Raw genomic sequence first — 24,141 nt, forward strand, 5'->3', positions numbered from 1 at the left:
CTGTTGAAGACCATCGTAAGCTTCTTCACAACACACACTCTTCCACTGTTTTCCCAATTCTGTATCTATAGAATTGCTTTATTATTTACTTGTGCAACAGGTTCCATATATTGACGCAAAGCTTGCTTCCGGCAATGTTTTACCTGCCTTGAATACTCTTGGCTCAGACAAAAACCTAAATGTGAAGTACGCAAGCATTGATGCATTTGGATCTGTGGCACAACAATTCCAAGCTCTTCAACAGACGTAATCCGTCGCCGAGAGAGAGCTAACGCTTTCTGCGAAGCCATTCGTGCACTCCATGCAATCGGTAAGAGTCTCTAGATCATTTTCTTTTTACATATCCTAATCTTCCAAGATTAACTCGTTTTTTGTTTGAAACATGATTCTTAAGACCTGTCTCAAACAAGTGTCCAAGAATACCTCCTTCCAGCTATTCAAAACCTATTTAAAGACCCAGACGTGCTTGATCCAGCGCACAAGGAAGCTTTAGAGATCATAATGAAGGGGGAGATCAGGTGGGACACTAGAAGCAATCAGCAAAGCCACGGGTGCTCACTTGGGGATTGCATCATCTGTCACAAGCTTGTTTGGAGAAGGTGGCTTGTTGGGGAAGAAATAAGCAACAGAAAACACCACGGTTGCACCGTTATCACCTACACTTCAAGGACCTGAATCACCAAAGGCGGTGGCTGCTGCGGCTGAAGACAACAGATTCATACGTATCATGATGGGCAACTTTTCTTGAATGCTAAGGGCAACAATATCGGTCAAAACGTTTTTTTGGTACTTAATTTTTTTTTTTTTTTTCTGGTTTAAAAAAAAAAAATTAAACCAATCGCAGACCGTCACGTGTGGAACCCGCAAACAGTGCTAAAGACGCAGTGCAAACGTTTCTTATTTTGAGACATTAGACACAGTAATTAAGGAAAGGTGGTGGAGTCCACGTCTAAGGACCTTCCCCCACCACTGATAATGTTGTCCTAAGGAGCAAAGCCAAGAATCCAGATGAGCCACCGCCACAAAATCACTAAACTAAATACAAACCAGGTTTTACTTCTTTTTTTATAATATTTTTACTATATATATTCTTGATACATGCAGAAACAAAATCATGTTCTTTTGTTTTTTGCTTTGCTGATTTTTTTTTTTTTTTGCCTTTTCTGTTTTCACTACTCTCTTACTTGGGAAGAAGAGTGAGATTAAATTCATTGAAAATTTGATTTTAAATAGTTAGAGGTAAGGGAGTTTTGTTCTATCTTCTTTCCCATTCGTGAACTGTGTATAACCGTCTCCTTTTTGTACCTAATGCAGTGTTATTCTTTGGATATTGGAAACATATGAATGTAAATGTTAGGATTTGAATTCATTGCGGATTCTTGATGCTACCAGGGGGTTCAATATATATATATGTCTTTTTCAAACGTTTTATGTTCGGTTAATGTTTAAACATTTTCGACAGGACTGAGGAAAATAGTCTATAAATGATTCTGTAAGGTTTAAACGTAGTAGTCTCATTCGACTTTTCTAACTGAGACTATTATTAAGACATTTATAGAATCATTCGACTTTTCTAACTGTGACAAGACACGAAAGTTGTGAGGACAAAATCAGTCGATTATAGACCACAAGTTCTGGGCTTTTTGGTGTATATAATAAATAGAGTGGGCCTAGTATGCATGTTTAGGCTTTCGGTTAATTGACAAATCGAGAGAGAGAGAGAGAGTCTCCGCTCTCTTTATTCCGACGACAAGTTATGATTAGTAATAGGGGTATCAATTCGGGCTGGTCCGGCCCGGCCCGGCCTAAACCCGTTAAACCCGTAAATATTTGAGTCCGGCCCGGCCCGGTCCGAAAATTATTTGGGCCTAGAATTCAAAGTCCGGCCCGGCCCTTATAGGGCTATAGGGCTTTTCGGGCTTTTGTGGGCTTTTCAAAAAATAATTTGTCATTGCCACTTCCATCGTTTTAATACATGTGAATTTTCATTAAAAAAAAGAGTTTCATTTTTAAAAAATAAAAAATTTATAAAGTGAGTTTAAAATTTTCTTCTCTATCACAATTTTTTTATTTTTCTTATGCTTTAAAAACATTTTATACACAAACCAAATTTAATAAGATTTAAATAATCAATTATCAATTAAAACAAAAAATATAAGAGAACAAAATTTATGATAAACATGGTCAAACGTTTCATACTTTGTATTTTGAAAATAAAAACATGTTGTACATGAAAGAAGAAGGTACTTTTGTAAAATTTAAAATGTAACACTTGTAATGATGAAACAATAAAGTGCATTAACAACTTTTATATTTGCTTTATTAGAGTTTGGATAAAAATATTAAAATAATATATCAATACTAATAATAGTTTCAATTACAAGAAAAAAAGATAATATTTACGCTAAAATATAAATTTCGAGTTTTCGGGCCGGCCCTATCCCAAACGGGCTTAAGCCCAAAATACCCAAAGCCCAAATGGGCTTAGCCCGAAAGGCCCAATTTTTTTTGGGCTTATAAAGCGAAGCCCAAGCCCGGTAATTTTTAGGGCTGGGCGGGCTCGGGCTACGGGCTTCGGCCCTAATTGACATGTCTAATTAGTAATTGGACTAAACCCGTTTGCGACTATTTCTGTCTTGTATATGATGTGAGGTACGTCTGGGCACAGATCAGATATCCAGGTTTTTGAAGGTATTTGTGATTTGCTTCGTACGCCATGGATATCTAATTTTTCGATTTGCTTTACTTCGAAAAAATACGGATATTCGAAAAAACGTATATCCAGAAAATAAATAGATATTTGGCGGATATTTACGAATACTTACATATATCTCATATGTTTTGATTAATGCAAATAATCTTAAAATTTTGATATAAATTTGTTTTGTAGATTAAAAGAAATAGTGAATCTACATATTCTATAAATTTTTTAAACTTAGTTAACAATTATAATAAGACAAAACTTAAGAAAAAAATTATAATTGTCATAAATTTATTCATTTCCTTTAATGTAATATTTTTATATAAGTAATAATGTGAATAGAATTTGTCAAATCATATGTTAGAATAACAATTATATAATTTTATACATTTAAAACTTTAAATATAATCAAGATATACTGTATTTATATATTACCAGATCGGATCAGATCGGATATCTGCTTTCCAAAATTTTAATATTTGTGATTTGCTTCGATTTTAACGAATATTAATTTTTAGTATTTGCTTCGAAGATTTAAGGATATCCAGAATTTTCGAATCGAATCGAAACGAATAACAAATTAAATCAAATTCAACGGGTAAAATGACCAACTCTAATGTCAGGGCTCGGGAGTGTTTTTAAACATTATTACAATATCCGGAACCAAATGTACTTAACACCTTATTTCTTAATCTTGTGTCAATTTTAAGAAACAACAACTAGTAGTAATTAACTATCAAGTAGGGGATTAGACTAACTTTTCTTGAGAAATTCGCTTTAACATAACGAAAAATTCTCCTGATTGCAAATCATAAAACATAATTTGACCAGATCGTTACATATAATAAATCTAAATCACTATCCTTTCTATTAATTTAAAAATGATAATATATAAACAACAATCGCCGTTACTAATAAGTTGCTAGCTTCTCGCATTTCACACAAAAAGTAAAGGAGAGAAGAACGATCTGGCGGCCAATTCGCGATCCGCCGTTGGATCTCTCACCATGTCACTCTCCAGACTACACAAATTCAAACTGTTCGCGGCAAATCGCAGCTTGGAGGCATCCGCCGCCGGTAACCCCTCAATGAGCCCGACGAAAAGTCCTGTGTTTCATCTCCAGCGACGCAAAACCCTGCGGATGTTGTTCGAAAAGAGCTCCGACAGCCGCAGACGGAATCTCCGTCAGATCCTCGAAGAATCGCCGGAGCTGGATGGAAACTCCGGGAAGAAGAAGAGGGGAAACCACCGTGCGAGGCGTAAACTGAAAGAGCTGATGGTCACATCGCCGTCTCCGCCGTTTAGTGGTGGGGAAGAGATAGACGGCGGCGGAGAAGCGAGGGGCGGGACTTCGTCGGTTGCTGGCGGCGACGTTACTTCTAACGGTGACGGGAGAGAGTTAATGACTCGACGATTCGGTCCTTCCGGTCCGGTTCAGTCATTTCGGTTAAGGATTTTGAGAAAACCTTGGCGACCAGTCCTGGTTTCGATTCCTGAGCAATGAAAAGTTGAAAACTTGTTTATCCTTCTTTTCCTAATTAAAAGGCGCATTAGACAAAGATGACTGCTTTTTTTTGCGTTTGTTTTCTTCATATAGCTTTTCTTTTCTTACAAACATATAAAATGTTTATGGTTGGATGTTATTGTTATGATGAAATGTTATAGTTAATATGTCATATAGTCACATTTCCCCATGGCCGCTTCTGTGTTCTAACCGCGATTGTAAGATTTGCATGATATGATGTAATCTTTAATTATCTTAACATTGAGAGATTGTGAATATATGGAGAGATGGTCCTGATTAAATAAATTACGGGCAAAACAGAACAAATGTTTGAGTTACGTAACTTACGTTACAAAAGAATCATTGGATCTAGGGAAGGTACCTTTTGAATAGAACGGGACAAACTTACCACATGGGGTAAGACATTATTATATGTATATTCTTGGCATGTTGTGGCGTGCACAAATATATTTATTTTGGCGTGTAACCTATTGTATGATTTTACAAAATGAGTTTTGAAAATTTCTCAACGGCTCTTAAGAGGCAATAATATGATTTTGGATTTAGTGTGTTGGAGGGGCAAAATGATAAAACAGGTGGGCGTGAGAAGGAGGAGACACACACTTGCTTCTGCTTAAAGCTTGTCTTCTTTTTAATTATGTCCTGTTTAATAATAATTTTAATTTCTAGTACGCAATTGAAAATAGTTGTAGGTCCAATACAATTTCCTGATATACCCAATAGCCCATTTCTTAAATGGGCCTTAATTGTCTTGATGCAGACACATGCCAGTCCTGGGCTTCGCTCTTTTCTGAGTCGGTAGGTGTTGTCCACTTCCGGCCCGTTAGTATTTCTCAGCCCTTAATTAGCCATTTGGTTATGATGAGAAGGGGCAAAAGTCACGTGGGAACATTTTTTTTTAGTGCAGAGACATTCCAGATCTGACTTGAGTCGTGACTGGTTTTTCCGCTGTCTTCCTCAAACGCAGCGTTTACGGGTGGTAACGATTGACAACATTTAGAAATAATCATACAAACTGCTACAAATCGCTTCAAACCACTCTAAACCTCTTAAAATCAAAAGCTGGTTCCAGCTAGCGTTTGCGGTTGCGAGATGATAATTTTTTTTTCTTCTTTTAAAAAAACCATATAAATACAAAAAATAAAATATTTAATAAAAAATTTAAATTGGAATTATAAAAATATTAAAATAAAAAAAATATTTTCTATAATTTTTAAAATTAAAAACTATAACTTTCTAAATACAATTTTCATATTTATTATAATATTATGATTTTTGATATTTTTATAATTATATAAAATGTAAATATTGTTAATTTATTATTTAACCGCTGTTATATTTGGTAGTTAATCAGTCATTAGTATCCCGCAAACGCACAAATTTCTAATGCAGAACCAGTCGTACAAATCTCTTAAAACCGCTAGAAATCGCAACTACCCGCATCTGCAAACTGCCGCAACCGCAACCGCCGCGTTTGAACCAGGCTAATCTCTCTGGACATTTTCTATTTTATTTTCTCGTCAGTATATTATTCAACTATTCTATAAGAAGACATATAATGTATGTACGTTATAAGTTAGAATGCGATTATTCAAAGAGCTTTGGATTTTTTTCTTAAAAGGATGGAACATAGAAAGTTCATACTTTTTCTGCATATTGTTGCTGTCGATATATTTCAGGTTACTAAGTTACAGATTTACAGTCAACAAATCCAAAATTAATTGCAACTTTATAACAACCAGACGTTACAAATCATTCAATGCAATTAGGCGAATACGTACACTACTGAAAGATAATCTCTCAAATCAGTCAAGTCACTAAAGAGTCATTAGAAAACTTGTTTCCGGTCATCAATAAATGAATCTTTCCTACGTGCGAAATACTTAGGATCTTACTGGTTCAAACGTAGCAGCTGCGGTTGCGGTTGCGGGAGTTTGCGGATGTGGGTGGTTGCGGAATCTAGCGGTTTTAAGAGATTTGTAAGACTGGTTTTGAGATTAGAAATTGGTGCGTTTGCGGGATACTTATGACTAGTTAACTACCAAATGCAGCAACGGTTAAATAATAAATTAACAATATTTATATTTTATATAATTATAAAAATATCAAAAATCATAATATTATAATATATATAAAAATTATATTTAGAAATTTATAGTTTTAATTTTTTTAAAATTATAGAAAATATTTTTATTTTAAAATTTTATAATATTAATTAAAATATAATAGATATATTTTAGTATTTTTTATAATTCCAATTTAAAATTTTTATTGAATATTTTTATTTTTGTATTTATATTGTTTTAAAAATTTTATCCTCCCGCAACCGCAAACGCTAGCTGGAACCAGCTTTTGAATTTACGAGGTTTATAGCGGTTTGAATCGGTTTGAGTGATTGTTGCAAAACGCCAACAACCGCTATCAATTGCAAAAACTGCGTTTGCGAGTGGTAGCGGAGAAACCAGTCATACTTTTAACGAGCGAAGAGTTTTTTTTTTTTTTCGATAAAATGAGGGAAGAGTCTTCGGTTTGCGATTTGTAATTTCAGAGACATCATTAATTGTTGTTGTTCTCAAAATTACACAAATGCTTATTTTACTGCTGTTGTTTGAATTCATTTTGATTTTCGAGGTTATGGTTAGGGGTTAAAATTAGTTTAACTAGTACATGTTTTACATTTAATTTATCTATAAAGAAAGTTTCGTCCAACTGCGTGACGGTATTGTACCGTTACATGCGTAAAACTACCACGTGAAAATTACAGCATGAATAAAAAAAGCGAGACCGAGTGAAGCCTTTTGTTTGGTCCTTTTCCCATTTTGTTGTTCCCACTAGCTACGATAATGCTCAATATGGGGTCCACGTAATCCGGTAAAACGACGACGGATACCGATAAAAGACAAAGTTATTAACCCAAAGATAAATTACTTAATTCAACCCAAAAAGAAAAAAAAGAGAATCTCCCTAGAAGTCAAGTCAGTCAGTACTTATATAGACAAGATAAAACCCATTCCTAAATCATATGGCGAGAAGAAAAATATTTGTCTTTCAATTGCGTTTTGTCTTTCAATTGCGTTAAGTTCCATGGAAGGAGAGTTAAACGCTTGAATCATATAAATGTGTGAAGAGTTATATTCAAGCATGGAAACTATGTGGTTGTTGAGACAAACGAGGAGTCTACTTATAGTTCCAGTCTTCAAATGTTTGGTGGATATATGTTTGGTCATCTCCTTGCTAGTTTTCGTAGAGAGTGTTTATATGAACATTGTAGTAGTTTACGTCAAGCTTTTGAAACGCAAACCTGAGAAGACCTACAAATGGGAGGCAATGCAAGAGGACATTGAGCAAGGAGGTCAAAACTTTCCCATGGTTCTTGTGCAAATCCCAATGTACAATGAAAGAGAGGTACTTTATAGTTTTATGAATTAATGATCAAGTATTCAATTATGATGATATGGTGCGGCCTTTAAAATTCGATTTTGTTTTGAATCCACAGGTCTTTCAATTATCCATAGGTGCTGCTTGTAGACTCATATGGCCATTGGATCGACTAATCGTTCAAGTTTTAGATGATTCCACTGATCCTACCATCATGGTACATATAACTGATTGCGTTCAAATTAAAAATAAGCAAACACTTAAGTCTTTTTTCCATTAATTAATTGTAAAGACACACAACAAAAAGGTTCTTTTCGTTTCTTTTTTGCTTTTGCCTTCACTGGTCATAAAGACAATGATTTAGTTATTAATATTCCAAATATTTAATGTCTTAATCGCAGGAAATGGTGAGCATGGAGTGTGCTCAGTGGGCAAGCAAAGGAATAAACATAAAATGTGAGAGGAGAGAAAATAGAAATGGCTACAAAGCTGGAGCTCTTAAACAAGGTATGAGGCATAGCTACGTCAAACACTGCAACTACATTGCCATCTTCGATGCTGATTTCCAGCCAGAGCCCGATTACCTCCAACGCACTGTCCCATTTCTCATCCACAATCCGGAGCTCGCTCTTGTTCAAGCTCGATGGAAATTTGGTATGGATTCACTAAATATTTACTTTTGACAATTGACATAAACATGTGATTTTACTGTAAATTGGGTTTGAGATAAATCAAGTATACAGTTATAACATATGTGTTGTTAATAAAAAGATTTATTGGTGCAGTGAATGCAAGCAAGTGCTTGATGACTAGGATGCAGGAGATGTCCCTCAATTACCATTTCATGGCAGAGCAAGAATCTGGTTCCACTAGACATGCCTTCTTCGGTTTCAATGGTAACATCCCTATCAACATTTATTTAAATACTATTTCCTCTGCTGCATTTTTTTTTTAATAAATTCGGTACTATTTATATTCTTATTTGCTCTAGAATTATATTTAGTTTCATAGTGTCTTAGCTATGCTAATAATCGCTAAAATAAGTCAAATTTTACTGTATAAAATGTATTATGTTTATATTTATTGGCTAAAATCAAATATTTTAAAATATAATATAACTCAAAAACCAAGTAGTTATATATATATATAACTCAAAAACCAACTTAATATCACAAACAGTATAACTGGAGTTTTGCAGGGACTGCTGGTGTATGGAGATTAGCGGCGATGGAAGAAGCCGGAGGTTGGAAAGATAGGACCACCGTTGAGGACATGGACTTGGCCGTTCGTGTTGGTTTACACGGCTGGAAATTTGTCTTCGTCAACGACATTACGGTATATTTCAATTGTTTTCTATGTTGGACTATAGTTAGTTAATGATTGTGTCCAAACATATTCGTCACATGTGTAGTTTGCTTTGCACATACTTTATGGAAAGTTGAACATGATTATAAAAAAAAGAATATGATAACGAGCACATTCCGTTGCCATAATATAGTAATGTAAATACGTGTGGACGTCAAATAAATAAAGCTTTTTATATACTATAACATAAAGCTTTTTATATACTATAACAAGATAGTGGTTATTGTAGGTGAAAAGTGAGCTACCAAGCCAGTTTAAGGCTTTCAGATTCCAGCAACATCGATGGTCATGCGGTCCAGCTAATCTCTTCAGGAAAATGACTATGGAAATTATTCACAATAAGGTAGTACTTTTCTAACTTCATTATTTCATTTTTGAGATAAAGACGTGCCCGAAATTTTGGTGCCAACCGTCTTTTATTTATGGCAAATATTTTTTTTTACGAGAGACGAACACCCAACGCACGAATGCATGATGTTAATTTCAGTTTATATTATGGTTAACTGATCTTTACACAAATAAAAATAACGTTTTGGTAATGCATGTGATTTGCTAATGTGAACAGAGAGTAATGATTTGGAAGAAACTGTATGTGATCTACAGCTTCTTCTTTGTACGGAAGATCATAGTCCATTTCTTCACTTTCTTTTTCTATTGCGTCATTCTTCCTACGAGCGTATTCTTCTCCGAAGTCAACATTCCGACTTGGTCAACTATCTACCTTCCTTTTATGATCACTCTCTTCAACGCCATCGCCACACCAAGGTTAGTGCATTCTCCTTTCATATAACCGCAAGGTCCGCAACATGTTACTTGTTCAAGTTACAATATAATATTGATATGAAATTATTTTATGTAGATCATTCTACCTCGTGGTTTTCTGGGTCTTGTTCGAGAATGTAATGGCTATGCATCGGACTAAGGGAACTTTCATCGGATTACTCGAAGGAGGAAGAGTAAACGAATGGGTCGTCACCGAGAAATTAGGAGATGCTCTTGAGACTAAGTTACTTCCACAAGTGAAAAAACCTCGCAATGGGATTCTCGAAAGGTAATTAATATCAAAGCCAAAGGTAAATAATGTCTCTAAAAAAGTTAAGGATATTAACTTGTTAAACAAATTGTTTTTTGTTTGCAGAGTAAACACAAAAGAGATGATGGTGGGGATATACATACTGTGTTGTGCATGCTACGACTTTGCATATGGGAATACATTGCTATACATTTATCTATCCATGCAGGCTCTTGCATTTATTATATGTGGAGTTGGTTTTGTTGGAACTTAAAATGTACCTATATATTAGACATCTTACTTTTTTTTTTTTTTTGGAACAAATATTAGACATCTTACTCTAACCAAGAAAATAACATTGTAATATATCTGTTACATATTTAGCTAAGCACTGCATATACTGAAACTGGTAAGAGTATAATTTCTTTTTCTAGATTATAGAATTCAATATTATCTTGGCTTTATATGTTTACAATGTGAGTTCTTCGGTATGGATGGTGTGCCTAAGATTATGTACAGTGTAACTTGTGGAATATCATGATGATTTTAGATTCACTTATTTCCTCCACTTCTGTCATGTTCATTAGCAATTTTTCTTCCCTTGTGTCTGTCTTTGTGTCTGGTTCCTATTCTCTTAGTCTCCCACCAGTTATAATCTTTTTGGTGAGTCTAAAGTAATGTCTCCATCATCTTCCTCGATTATTTTGACAGCTTGTAAAGGTTTTTAGACTTAAGTTGAAAGTCCCTCTGTAAAGACAACACTATTTGTCTTTTTATCAGGACAAAAAATATATCTTAGGCCTGGGCATTTTACCCGGATCCGAAGACCTGAACCGGAACCGACCCGAAAATACAGGTTCGGGTCCGGGTCCTGATCAATGTAAAGTACCTATTGGGTCTTTTTTTTTTTGGACCTGCGGGTCTCGGTTCGGGTCCGGGTTCTATCCGAGACCCGTTCGGGTACCCAAAGTACCCGCAAATAATTGTATATATTAGGTATATTTGGGTGATTGGGTATATTTTTGGTATTTCGGATTTTTTAAAGTTTTGGGTTCGGGTTTTTGGGTATAATTGTAGGTTTCAGGTAAAATTTTAGATTTTTAGAAAATATAATTCGGTATTCAGGTAAAATTCGGGTATGTTTTGGGTTTTCGGATCTGATTTTGGATAAATTTTTGGGTATTTTCTGGTATTTTTGCGGTTCTTCGGATATTTTTAGAGTTTTCGGGTCCACTTCGGGTATTTCGGATCCTTTTCGGGTCCTAAATACCCGAAACGACCTGGATCCGAAATATACCCGAAAATTATGGGTATTTTACGGGTATTGAAATTATAGACCCGAACCGATCCGGATCCGACAAGACCCGACCCGGAACCGACCCGAAAAATTATAGTACCTATATGGATATAAATTTCTAGGAACCGAAGGATCCAGATCCGACAAGACCCGACCCGAGGACCCGGATCCGACAAGACCCGACCCGAGGACCCGGATGCCGAGGCCTAATATATCCCATCCCATAAGACAAAACTATTAAACAACCAAAAGTTAGGGTACTTTCACAAACTTTTGAAAAGTAAAGGGATCGATTCTTAAATTTAGACAACACTATTTGTCTTTTCAACATTATTGCCATATGCTGTAGGCCTAATATACTGTATATCAAGAGTAGTAAAATTTCCCTTTTTACGAAACATTAAAGTAATTAGGGACCAAACCCAAGAACTAAAGGCGAGATTCTCAACAAGGGTTCTAAAGTCTCTTTGGTGAATTTTCTCGCAAATAAAACACATTTCGAACTTGTAATATTCTCACTATCCTTACCATAATACGGACACTTATCTGTAAACCGGATACGGTTAAGAAACTCGTCGGTCACGTCAGGCCAAATGAACCGGGCAGGATGTGGACCGGCTCTGGACCAATCAACCCAAGTCAAGCTCCGGTTTGCGCTCATCTCTCCATGCAACATGTGAACGAATGTCGGGATATAATGCTCGTCCATGTAACAAGGCGGTTTACAATACTGATCGAATATCTTGTAATAAACCGTGTCTTCGATTATATGAAGAGCAAGCTCGCGGGTTGTTTCAAACCATTGTGATCCTTTTCGCCAATGTGTGATATTAATTTGTGGATACATTTTTGGGTTGTAGCGGCCTCGACCAGGTGTTCTTGGATCGTCGAATGAGCCAATGTAGCTGAGATTAGTGCCGGTTAAGTAATCGTAGATGGTTGTGAAGTTGAAGAGTGGGATGCAAGAATCGGACAAGAGGACGAATCTTTGGTTTGATTTGTCGAGGAGAGCGTTGGCTAGGAGTCTTCTCTCTGCGTCTACCATTGTTCATGTTCCCCAATACACTGCCTGTTTCATAATTATGTCACGAAACACAACTAAATCAAGGTTATTAATTTTTTTTTTTTGAAACACCAATTCATTAATTTAAACCAAAGTAGTTAGTTGGGAGCTATGAAAGCACCACCAACCTCTTGTTCTGATACATTCAATGCATCTTTGGCAAGGCAATCTGCCATGGAATTCCTCTCACGAGGTATCCAAACAAAGGAGACAAATTCAAAAGCTGAGATAAAGTAGTTAACATCAGCGGTAATGCAATAGAGCTCCTTGGAAGGGGGTCCAGAGTTGAGAGCTTTCACTAGTTGAGCTGAGTCCAGCTCGAAGGAGGTCCGATTCCGTCCCTCTCCTCTGCAGTGTTTCACTGCCTCGCGAAGAGCCAAACCCTCTGCTGCAAGTGGGGAAAGCACCGGGCTCGCTGAAGACTGGAAGGAGTTAGTCTCTGCTTCATCGAGTATAACCCATCCAAGACCTGCTTTCTTCGAAACAGAGGACCAGGCTGCGTCAGACCGAACAACAACCGTTCCAGGCGGGGATGGGATTTGTTGAGGAGGCGATCTAAGAGCATTTGGGCTTTCTTTCGTCACGTCCTGACTCCATTCCCGAGCTAAGGCTATGGCCGCCGAGAGGGTGTCCTCAGGAGACGCAGAGTGTCCTTCAAATACAAATTTGTTTCGAGCTTTCCATATCGACCAGAGGACCCATGGGAACAGAGACCCCGAAGTGATACCAGCGGGAGGGAGACAGTTAAGTGAGCTTAAGGTCTCCCAACTAGCCATCAAATCTGTTATTCTGCTCACATCCAATGCCGTAGTGAACGGGGCAAGTTGTCATACCCTTTGTGCGTACGGACATTGGAAGAAGAGGTGAAGGATAGATTCTGAGCAGTCACATCTCTTGCACCGATGATCCACAGGTACGTGTCTCTCCATTAGTCGTTCCCCAACAGGGAGAGCTCCTCGAAGTGCTTTCCAAGAGAAAAGCTTTACTTTCGGTGCGCAGGAGATATTCCAGACTCTAGTTTTCCATTTGAATTGCTGATCGTCTTGTAGGTTCAGTCTGTCGTCATCGCTTGTAACAGCCGTGAAGTAACCGGATTTTGTTGAATATTCTCCTGATCTTGTGCCCAACCAGATGAGTTTGTCAGGAGCTCCCATTAGGCTTGGATGAATTGCGAGAATTCTCTCTTCATAATCAGGTATGTTACGTCTGATTTTTAGGACATCCCATTCTTTTGTTTCCGGAATGATAAGATCCGACACCTTGAGCTCCAGTTGTGCTTCATTGGGAGGGCCCATAGGAAGTAGTTGACCGTCCAAACTTAACCAGGGGTTCGTCCAAATATTAACCGAGGCGCCGTCTCCAATAATCCAGCCAAGATTTTGCACCAGAAGATCCCTTCCAAGTAGTACTGAGCGCCACCCATGAGAGCATGTCGATGATACTGAGACATCAATAAGACCACTGTCTAAGCAATATTTCCCAAATAAAACTTTTCCAAGTAGACACGTTGGGTTTTGTAGGAGTCTCCATCCAATTTTCGCTAGTAAGGAGACATTGAAGTTCTGGAAATCTCGAAGTCCTAGCCCACCCGTAGCTTTTGGTTTGGCCATGCTCTCCCATGAAATCCAAGCCATCTTCTTGGTTTCCTCGTTGCTATCCCACCAGTATCGGGTTACTGCGGATTGAATCCGTTTACACAGAGATACCGGTAGACTAAAGCAGGACATAGGGTAGGAGGGCATGGCAGAGAGAACACTCTGCAGGAGTACTAGCTTCCCCGCCGCAGACAGGTACTTGTTCGATCGACCTCTCGCTTTCTGCTTTATCTTATCAACTATTGATGAGAAGAGATCTTTTTTCTTGCGCCCAAAATGCTCAGGAAGCCCTAAGTATTTTCCCACACCTCCTTCCTTTTCAATTAGTAATGCGCCCTTGACCATTTCTTTTAGCGAAGCTGGAGCTTTCCTTGAGAAAGTGATAGCGGATTTTTCTTTGCTGATCGATTGTCCTGATGCCTGTTCGTACTGGCTGAGGATGGTTTTGAGAGATGCACAATTCTCCTTGTTTGCTTGGAGGAAGAACATTGTATCGTCCGCAAAGAAGAGGTGAGTAATCCGAGGGCACCCTCGTGCTACTTGAAGGCCTTGGAGGAGGCCTTCTCCTTGCGCTCTGTTACATAATCCCGAGAGCACCTCGCTACACATAATAAAAATGTAGGGAGAGAGAGGGTCTCCTTGACGGATACCTCTACTCGGTACTACCTTCCCTCTAGGCAAGCCGTTAATGAGGAAGGAGTATGATACAGATGTGATACAATGCATTATGCATCGGACCAGGTTCTGATGGAAGCCCAGACGGGTTAGAACCATCGAGATGAACTCCCATTCGAGGCGGTCGTAGGCCTTACTCATATCAGTCTTGACCGCCATAGCACATCTCTGTTCCGCTTTGGACGTCTTGAGGTAATGGAGTACCTCATGAGTGATAAGCACGTTGTCTCCAATCGCTCGGCCAGGGACGAAAGCCGATTGATTCTCCGAGATCAGCTTCTCCATCATTGGTTGGAGGCGTCGGGTAAGGATCTTTGAATAGATCTTGTAGTAGACGTTACAAAGTGCTATTGGTCTGTAGTCGGAGACTTTTTGAGGCTGGGAGATCTTCGGGATCAGCCGGATATGAGTGTCATTAATTCCACTCGGGAGGGGGGCGCTACGGAAAAATTCTTGCACCTCGCGGACGATATCAGGACCTATGTCCGCCCAATGTGTGTGGAAGAATCCCGCCGAGAATCCATCGGGTCCCGGTGCCTTGTCCGCATGTATAGAGAAAGCTGCTTCCCTTATTTCAGCTGCTGATGGTATCGCAATAAGTACTTGATTCTCAGCAACTGAAACAATTGGGTGGAGAGCCCTCCGAACAGTTTCCTCTCTATCTCCCGGGAGTGAGGTGAACAAAGCTTGGAAGTAATCACCTATGACCGAGACAATCTCATCCTCTTTATGCACCGTTTGGCCATCTTCCTTCTCAATCACCGAGAAGCCGTTAGCTCGTTTTCTTGACTTTGTTATCGCATGAAAATAGCCAGTATTCCTGTCCCCCAACTTAAGCCATAGGAGGCGACTCCGTTGTTTCCAATATTCTTCTTCCGCAAGGTAAGCTGCGTTGAGTGTCTCAGAGATGTTTTGAATGAGAGCGGTATCATTCACAGAGCTTGAGAGGGCCTCATTTAGCTCCCATTTCTTTTGTTCTATCACTTGCTGGCTATTGCGCTGCTGTGATTTATTCCACTATGAAATAGCAGAACGAGCTGAGTTGAGTTTCGAGGAGACCGTGGCCGCTGGGTTCCCACGCCAGGACTCAGATATGATGCGCTTTGCCTCGTCATTTTTACACAATCTTCTATCATATCGGAATATTCCTCTTCGTCGTCTCCTCCCTTGATCAAATATAGAAATCAGAGGCTTATGGTCAGAACTTTCAAAGCCAAGGTATTCACATCTCGCTGTTGGGAAGCATTCAGCCCAGTGCGTGTTTGACACTGCTCTGTCCAGCCTACATCTCACGAGATGATCACCTCGTTTCCCTCGCCAGGACAAGAAGTCCCCCGAATGTTGGAGGTCAAAGAGATCACCTTCCGAGAAGAATGTACGGAGGTCAGAGAAGGAGCCCTCTGCGCGCTCTTGTCCCCCATCTTTCTCTTCCCTGCTTATTAAGTCATTAAAGTCACCAGTGACAAACCAAGGCTCATCCCGATCTGTTGCTTTAATTAGCAGATTGTCCCAAAGGGCATTTCGCGTGTTACGATCAGTACTAGCATGCACAAAAGAAGAGAAAAAGGTTTTTCCTTCAAAGGACACAACCGTGTCAATTACATGGGCATTCGCCTCCAAGATTTGTACATCAACTTCTTGTTTCCAGAATAGTCCAAGACCACCAGCGCCATGGCCTGTTGGTGGTACCAAGTGATGACAATCATACTTCAATCTCAGATGCTCTAGTTTCTTGAGCACCACATCATTGGGATTTTTGGATTCCATAATGAAGATAATATCAGGATCATATTTCTTTGATATCTCTCCTAGGCGTCGAACTGTCCGGGGATTCCCCAACCCTTGACAGTTCCAGCTCGCCATCGCTAAGGAGCGGGGAGGGATGGAGTCTGAAAATCCATCCTTCGTCTGGTAGAGCGTGGAACGAGGTTGATGATTGGGGTGTGATCTGATGCTGTGCTACCAGTCGGGCGCTGAGCAGCTCGAGATGTTTCACCCTTCTTAGTTTTACCATTCTTTTTTCCTTTTGCTGTTCCCGCGTTTGTTGACGTATCCTTCCTGCGAATAGGGGACGGTTTTGAGCGGGAGGTAGTTCGCCTTGGCGGAACAGCAGCCACCGGGCCTTTAGATTTTTCCTGTCTTGTCTTTTTCCCCGGGGGACGACCAGGTTTGCGTTTAGCTGCGGGTAGGTGAGGAAGGTCAGTTTCATCATCTATCGCCTCAGCAGAAGAGATAGGTCCCAGGCGTTGAGTTGCTGGAATGCGGTCAGCACTGCGATCCAGGGACAGAAGACTCTGTTCTTCATGTCTCTCACTATCATTTAGAGGAGGGCCGAGTCTTAGAGTTGCCGGTAGTCTGTCTCGACTCTCTGAGTTTTGATAATTTGTGTTCTCCTCAGCATTGGCAGCTATTATTTGAGAGGCTGGCCCTATCCTTTTACTGGAGGATCTACGTTCGTGGGAACGAGATTCAGAGTATTGAGCATCCAGATTAGTTCTAGAAGTACGACGCGCAATACGTAAGGCAGTTTCTTCTAGTTGCCCACGTTCCTCTGCTTGCTTTGCTCTTTCAATTCTAACTTCTCTTTCTGAGGGGTCGGTACACTTGGTATACTGCAGGAGAGCATGTTTTGCCTCGCCTCTAGCCTCTTCCAATATCTTCTCAGAGAAGTGAGTTGGGTCCCTAGCCCGGGGAATCCCCCTTTCGGATGACCCATTACTCTGTTTTGGTGAGGCTGAAGTGGCTTCTCCGGTGCCTGATCGTTCCTTAGGAATCTCTCGATAATAGCTTCTGCTCGGGGGAGCCGGAGGGTGCCTCTGGTGGGAGTTTCCCCGGAATGACAGAGGAGGATGTTCCCGATAGCTTCGCGATCGATCGTCATTTCTATAGGTACGTCGCTGATTAGATCTCATGTCCCAATCTTTTGGGTTGGATTTGTAAACTCTGTGCTCTGGTTTATCACGTCTACCTTTCGAGGCAAGTCTAGAGTTTTCATCACCATTGTTAGAAGCAGAGAAGTGGTAAGGGGGGGGGCGCTCTGGTGGCTTTTTCCTTTGGCATTCGGATCATTATGAGCAGAGGAAGCAGAGATTCCTCTTATAGGAATAGCACTCTGGTTCGCATGAGTCAGGTCTTTACCACTTCCTTCCCATTGGGCTGATTATAGAGCCTTCTTCTCCGCTCTAGCCACCAGGCATTCTTTAAGCTCGTGGTCGAGTCTGAGGCATTTAGAGCAATGCTTATCCAGACGTTCGTAGAGTAGTGTGGTAGTAACCGAATCACCATTCGGAAAATCGACCACAGATGTTTTAATTAGAGGTAGCAAGCCATCAATATGAACCCTCATCCTCGCTGTTAGGGGGGTTATATCGGCTTTTTCATAGAGGCCAATGTCTTCTCCTATGACCCTGATGATGGGCTCTTTCCACAGGTGAACCGGGAGTCCTTGCACTTTGACCCAAAAAGGAATCAGAGACGGGAAGTTTGGGGAGACAGTGGGCTCCCATCGCTGGAGGATTACCATCCACCGCGCATAGTGGTATGGCCTTTGTTCTAGAACAGCGAGCAGGTCTGATTCCAATTCAAACTGAAATTGGAAGAGACCATTACCCAAGTCAGCTCCTATTGGTTTGAATTCAGTCTTCCAGTGCTCTGTGAAGAATGGTATAAGAGACCACACTTTTTGGATGGATTTATTAGTGACTCTCCCAATAAGCGTTAGAGAATGCTTTCGCAGCAGTTCTGAGTTGTCTGGTAAGGGAGCTTTGACACGGGCCAACCGGGGAGGTTGCTGAGAGCTCAGATCAATTCCTTTCCCCTTTTCAGCCGACGAAATTCTTCGATGAGCCATGGTTCTCGCAAGTGAGAAAGATTTACTGTCAGCTGCCAGTTACTTGTAAGTGAAGTAGCGTCTACAGGCCACAGGGATTCCCCCAAAGCCAAGAGGTTACAAAGAGTAAAATGAAAACGAGATTTGCTTGGTCTGCTTCGAGAAGATAAATGAAATAGAGCGATTCAGATGTCTTAAGGGGACGACGTAAGATGTCGGTACCAGGAATCCCCAGCTCGACGTTCAGAGGTTCGTTTAGGAACTACAGAGAATCCTCTGTGAGTTTCTTGGGACAATGGAGGGGTTGTAGCGAAACCAGCTTGAGAGACAGGGAAACTCCATTAAAGCTTCTTTCGTCGGTGGGAACGAGTTCAGCAGTGGTCGGCGGGCCCGTCGACCGGAGTCGCAGGCGGATCCCGGTGAGAGTTCTCCAAGAGCTGTCTTTGGACTGCTAGATAATTCTCAAAGAGGGAATTTTTTGAATTGGCAGAGAGGTGAAAAGAAGTCTGCACCAATCAGAGACAAAAGATCGAGGGATATCAAGGTTATTAATTATTAATTGTTTTATCAGTACAAAGTATCTATACGGTTCAAGAGGTTTTAGGGTTTTTAAATCTAGTTTTGTTATCCTTTAAAGTTATTTACTCAAGATTAATTAGAATACACACGATTTCTTATATGTTTATCAATTTTTTAAATCTGTAAAAGTCACTAAACCTAGTGATGGGTTCATGCAAGGGTTGCAAATCAAGATCTATACACATGTTACGTGAAAAAAAACGCATCCTGTCAAATCCAAGAGATGTATGTAACCTTTGGTATAGTAATGATATAGTTGCTGATTATATACGTCTAGGTGTACTAATCATACAAGGTAAACTATATAGGAGGAACAAAGAAAATAAGAAGTTATTAATATTATAACCTGGCTTGGGATTCTTCTTGAGTAGAAGACGGATGTTTCAGGGTAATGTTCTTGAAAAGATGGATTAGTATGAACATATATTGAATAAAACCCTTCATGTCCTTCAAAGAACTTATCCCACAAATCAGCCAGTGGGAGTCCGCCACCTGTTAAAAACATGAAAGCCACTTTCACAACCATCTTCTCATCATTGTTATGTCTCCTCCAAAACCATGAAGATGACGATGATGAGATTTTGGTGAAGAGTTCTTGATCAGTCATGTTGTGTTGAAGTATTTGAGTTTGTGACTGATCTTGTTTGATCTCCATCGTTGTTGAGTGATTGGATAGTAGTAATGTGGACCATAAGGTTTGTTTTGACTTGGTCGCGGACATGTGGAAGGCTTTGAGTTGTAGACAAAAGAAGAGACCAACTGAGAAACCGATGATAAAGAAGAGTGAGCGTAAGACATGGTTCCCATTTCGTAAGAGAATCAACCTCAAGGGCTTTGAGATGATTAAGTGTTCTTCTTCTCTCTTGCTATTTTGATCCGTAGTCCCCATGGTGGATAGAGGAGAGAAAGATGGGTTTTGTGATCGTTAAGGAATTTGCAACAGTTGTATTATAATTTATAAAATGCGTTATTGCAAGTTGTAAAAGACTAACAAATGTTTTTCGGGTGTATTAGGCAAAGTCAAATGAGGGCATTAACAGGGTGGACTACTGAATAAAGGCTTTTACCTGGTGGTTTTTCTACGTACATTAAGCATATATATAACGATCATGTGTTTAATACGAAACTTGGGTTTAAGATGTTGACATTCTTACGGTTTTTATCTTGCCCATAGGACTGATTAGGAAGTACAAAAGATTGCAGGCTAAGTAAAGGCGATGAGTCGATTTTAATTCCCAAATGAAATGGTATTACAAAAAAAAAAAAGAGTAGCTAGGAAGAGTGCGCAAAATGTCCGGTGCAGACCTACGAAACAGAGGAGCAAGATTTCATGCCTAATTTTAGGTGCACTTAAATGCCACTGCCAGAACTTTCCCTCCCTCTTCTTTTTTTAGGCTTTATAGTCAAATACAATTAGTTGTATTGTTCTTGAGGTCTTGAGCGGCATAACAGAACTAAGTACTTCGCTTAGTCAAGGCACAAGTGAATTAAGTAAAAGACCAATTAGGCTGGGGAATTTCACTTCTATCTAAAGCTGTTAGACTTGTACCATTTACTTTCGGCATGATCAATTCAATGATACATTGTTAATCAATCGTTAGAACTACTAGTTTTAGAAGAGAATTATATGGTGGGAAAGGAAAGCCATGTAGTTATTGAATCGATTTCTCGTTATTTGATTGATTACTTAGTCCATTGTTCAAGTTATTAGAGAGCAACAAGAGTAGACCGAAAGAAAGAGAGAGAGAGACTAACAAGGATCAATGATGAAACAAAGTGGTATAGAGGCTATCAAGGATTAATTTCAAGCTCCAGAGGTAAGTGCAAGCTCTATTTCCTCGAGTGATCGTCCTTTAGTCTCCACCACGTTTCCTGCAATGTACATGACGGCAAGGACACACACTCCTGCGAAACCCAAGTACACACTGCTGATTCCGAATTTAGTCACAACGCTCAAGAAGTAGAGTCCTATCACAAAGTTTGAGATCTGTTGGGAGCAAAAGAGAGAGAGAAAAAACAATTAGAAAATGCAGAGAAGAAACTCTGTTCTGAATCATAGAAACTTGTAGATATATATACCCAGTGCATGCCGAGAGAAAGAGCGACAGCTTTTGCTCTGATCCGAGATGCGAATATCTCTGGAAGAAGAAGAGCTGGTACCGGGCCAGCACCAAGTGAGAATGACAGGACATAGCTGGTTTAACAAACAAGCAGAGTTTGTCAAGTCTGAAACAGAGAGACTCCACAGTGTCAAAAACATAAGAGATTGATTGACTTACAGAACAGTTCCAACAACAGCGAGAGTGCCTGAATATGCAGCAAGAGCTTTCCATGTGAAGGACAAAGACAGCAACAGCATAGACAACGCCTTTACCATACAAAAACCACAAAAAATAAGTTAGCCTCATTACGCACAAAACTGGCAATTCAAGTTGAGATTTGTACCATTCCACCAAAGCTAGTAAGTAGAAGACTTTTCCTTCCCATTTTGTCCATCAAAGACGAAGCAACAGCAGTTCCTGCGAGAGCATTCTTATCAGGTCATTTGTTCAATGGAACTCAGTGGAAACAGAGAAGAGGAAACAAACCAAACACGTTTGATGCTCCAACAAGAGCACTGGCTGCAACATCAGATTCGATCCCGGCGCTGCGGAACACAGATGTAGAGTAGTATACTACTGCATTTATACCCGCTAACTGTTGAAACAAGAAGAGGGCCGCACCTACGCTTACAACTACAAAAACAAGAAGTTGAAAGAAACTAGGTAAATAAGACCAATCCGAAAAGAAAATCTGAAAGGAACATATTGGCTTGATCTCTATCCTTTTATAAGAAGAATAAAAATGAATCTCCAGCAAGTCTTGCAATACCTTTCCAGTAGCGGCTGCTGAATAGATCAAACCATCCTGCCTCTGGCTCAGAAGTACCTTGGCCAGAGTTTGATAAGTCACGCACTAGTTCAACCACTTTTTCTTTACCATACAGAGTTTTGATAGCCTTTTCTGCTTGAGTAAGTTTTCCTTGCTGCAAAATTGATTTCCCTGATTAGTAAAAAAAAAATGATCTCAGTTAAGTGTGTGAGTTGCGTTCCAGGAGAGTACCTGAACGAGCCACCTTGGGCTTTCTGGAGAAAACCCCATTCCTATCGCTAACAGAACGGAAGGGATAACTGCAACACCAAACATCGTCCTCCACCTAAAAATATCATGAGACTAGAACTTACATAAAGTTATAAACCCAATATATTGTTCGGATGAATCAAAAAGGATTCACATACCAGAGAGGGTTTGCTGCAAGGGGTAATCCAGCTATCAAGGCAGCAAGTATTCCTATACATATGAACAACTGGTTCACAGATCCGAGTGCACCGCGAATTTCAGTTGGTGATATCTGATGCACATCATCACACGCTTCAGCACCATAACATATATAAGAAAACTAAAAAAAAATAAGAAAAGAGTTAAAAACAACCTCGGATATGTAAAGTGGTACAATGGCTGATGAGATTCCGATTCCAACCCCTGCGAGCAGACGTCCCACAATCATAGTCTGCACACTCTGAGCTGTTGCACTACAAAAGAGAGAAAATGCGTTAAAAATAATCACTTTATAAGTTCCCATGACTTGGTACTTGAAAAAAAAAAAAAACCATAAGAAAGCTCCAACGGCAAGCGGGATAGCATCCAATTGAAACGTTCTAGTTCGTCCGAATTTGTCAGCTAATGCACCTCCGGTGAAAGAACCGACCGTTGCACCAGCAAGCAACGCGCTAACAATCCACCCTGCTCAGAAGCAACCACAGAGAGCATACCAATTAGAAGCTAGGCTACCAATGGTAGGTAACACGAATCAAAATGATGTCAAATTTTTCCAGTTGATGATACACACAGATGATTACTCTCAATGTTTATCATCCAAAGGAGGAGTAAGAGAAGCAAGTCTTGCCTTGCAAAACAGCATTATCTGCGATACCAAGATCCTTAGCAAGGTACTCTAGAGCACCGTTAACAACCCTGATTCAAATCCAATGGAAACTTCTTCATCATCATCATCAAGAGTTCATAGTTACTCATTTATCATACCCGAGATGATAACCAAACAAGATAGCACCAAGACAAGCAACACCAACAAAGGGTAAAACCGTCCCTGAGCTTTTTCCTTCAGATCTCAGAGGCATAGCTTCTTCTTCATCACCACCACCACCACCTACAATTCAATCATCATCATCAGATGATCAACTCCAAAAGTCAACAAACAAACATCTAGTAAGAAGTAGCTAAGCAGCAATCACAGAAGAATCAAAGACGAACCAGAGGAGGCTTGTGCTCTACCCGATCGAGCTTTGACCGAGGAGAGACTGTGGATCCCGTTTTCAGCGCGAGCAAGTTTTGCTCCCATGGCTTTCGAGGCGGAAGAGTGGAGCGGTTTGAAGCGAATTCCGGTAGTAGTAGTGGCCGATCTGCTGACGAGGTTAGAGAAGAAGCTACGTCTCTGAAACGCAAACGCGGCGTTTCCTTTAACAGCTGCGTACGTTGACGATTGCATTTTTTTTTTTTATCTTAGCTTTTATAACCTGCGACGAAAAGAAAGATAAGTCAAACACACCGAGAGAGGATCGCATTAAATCAAACGAAATTGTTACATTGATGACGATCGAGAGTAAACGCTCTCTCTCTCGATCGCGACTGATCAACCAAAATCGAGTTTTCAACTTCAGATTTGAAAGAAAAAAAACGAACAGCATAGGGAGAGAAGCAGAAACGATTTCAAGTAGGAAGTTACCAGAGAAACTTCGGAGACTCCGCGGAGAGACTGAGATGATACTCTGAGAGAAGAGAGCTTTATCAGCAGATATTTTTTATGCCGATAAAGAAACTCACTTCATAGCTTATTGTCGTTTTCAGGAACATTTCATTTCCATTTATTAAATAGTTGGAAATTATAGTTTGGAATTGTGTGTAATAATTTATATATATCCATAACCCATAAATTCGTTTTCTTTTCCTTCATTATTTACTGAATGTGATGACTGATGATGCATCTTTATATATTTTAACTGGAACGAAAATTCTGAAATGTAAATACAAACTGAAATAGCATTTTGTTTTACAATTTTTTTC

The 24,141-nt window shown here is 39.7% G+C and overlaps 3 protein-coding genes and 1 pseudogene across 4 annotated transcripts; 2 read left to right on the plus strand and 2 right to left on the minus strand.

The window, feature by feature from the left end:
• The first annotated feature begins 3,502 nt into the window (after positions 1-3,502).
• Positions 3,503-4,261, plus strand: LOC106316118. The gene has a single exon (XM_013753988.1). It carries the CDS (start codon positions 3,709-3,711, stop codon positions 4,204-4,206), a length of 498 nt encoding a protein of 165 aa, XP_013609442.1. The 5' UTR covers positions 3,503-3,708; the 3' UTR covers positions 4,207-4,261.
• A 2,998-nt stretch (positions 4,262-7,259) lies between these two features.
• Positions 7,260-10,541, plus strand: LOC106317942 (probable mannan synthase 11). The gene is made up of 10 exons (XM_013755759.1): positions 7,260-7,632; positions 7,724-7,822; positions 8,007-8,259; positions 8,391-8,501; positions 8,804-8,940; positions 9,200-9,313; positions 9,536-9,735; positions 9,830-10,021; positions 10,109-10,276; positions 10,315-10,541. The coding sequence occupies exons 1-9, from the start codon at positions 7,345-7,347 to the stop codon at positions 10,254-10,256; spliced, it is 1,542 nt and encodes a 513-aa protein (XP_013611213.1). The 5' UTR covers positions 7,260-7,344; the 3' UTR covers positions 10,257-10,276; positions 10,315-10,541.
• A 1,061-nt stretch (positions 10,542-11,602) lies between these two features.
• On the minus strand, positions 11,603-20,577 carry LOC106317943 (annotated as a pseudogene).
• Positions 20,578-20,669: 92 nt separating this feature from the next.
• LOC106317941 (plastidic glucose transporter 4) lies at positions 20,670-23,929 on the minus strand. Of its 2 annotated transcripts, none has more exons than XM_013755757.1 (14): positions 23,804-23,929; positions 23,332-23,594; positions 23,104-23,227; positions 22,967-23,034; positions 22,671-22,803; positions 22,493-22,592; positions 22,299-22,411; positions 22,123-22,216; positions 21,892-22,045; positions 21,609-21,755; positions 21,466-21,539; positions 21,300-21,388; positions 21,100-21,214; positions 20,670-21,007 (listed from the first exon to the last, which is right to left on the minus strand). In XM_013755757.1, exons 2-14 carry the CDS (start codon positions 23,564-23,566, stop codon positions 20,825-20,827), a joined length of 1,629 nt encoding a protein of 542 aa, XP_013611211.1. In that variant the 5' UTR covers positions 23,567-23,594; positions 23,804-23,929; the 3' UTR covers positions 20,670-20,824. The 2 variants fall into 2 exon arrangements, with proteins under 2 accessions (XP_013611211.1, XP_013611212.1); XM_013755758.1 differs by having other exon boundaries at positions 20,673-21,007; positions 23,353-23,594.
• Between the last annotated feature and the right edge of the window lie 212 nt (positions 23,930-24,141).

The sequence above is a fragment of the Brassica oleracea genome, chromosome C9 (genome assembly GCF_000695525.1).
Source record: "Brassica oleracea var. oleracea cultivar TO1000 chromosome C9, BOL, whole genome shotgun sequence".
NCBI classification, from domain to species: Eukaryota; Viridiplantae; Streptophyta; class Magnoliopsida; order Brassicales; family Brassicaceae; genus Brassica; species Brassica oleracea.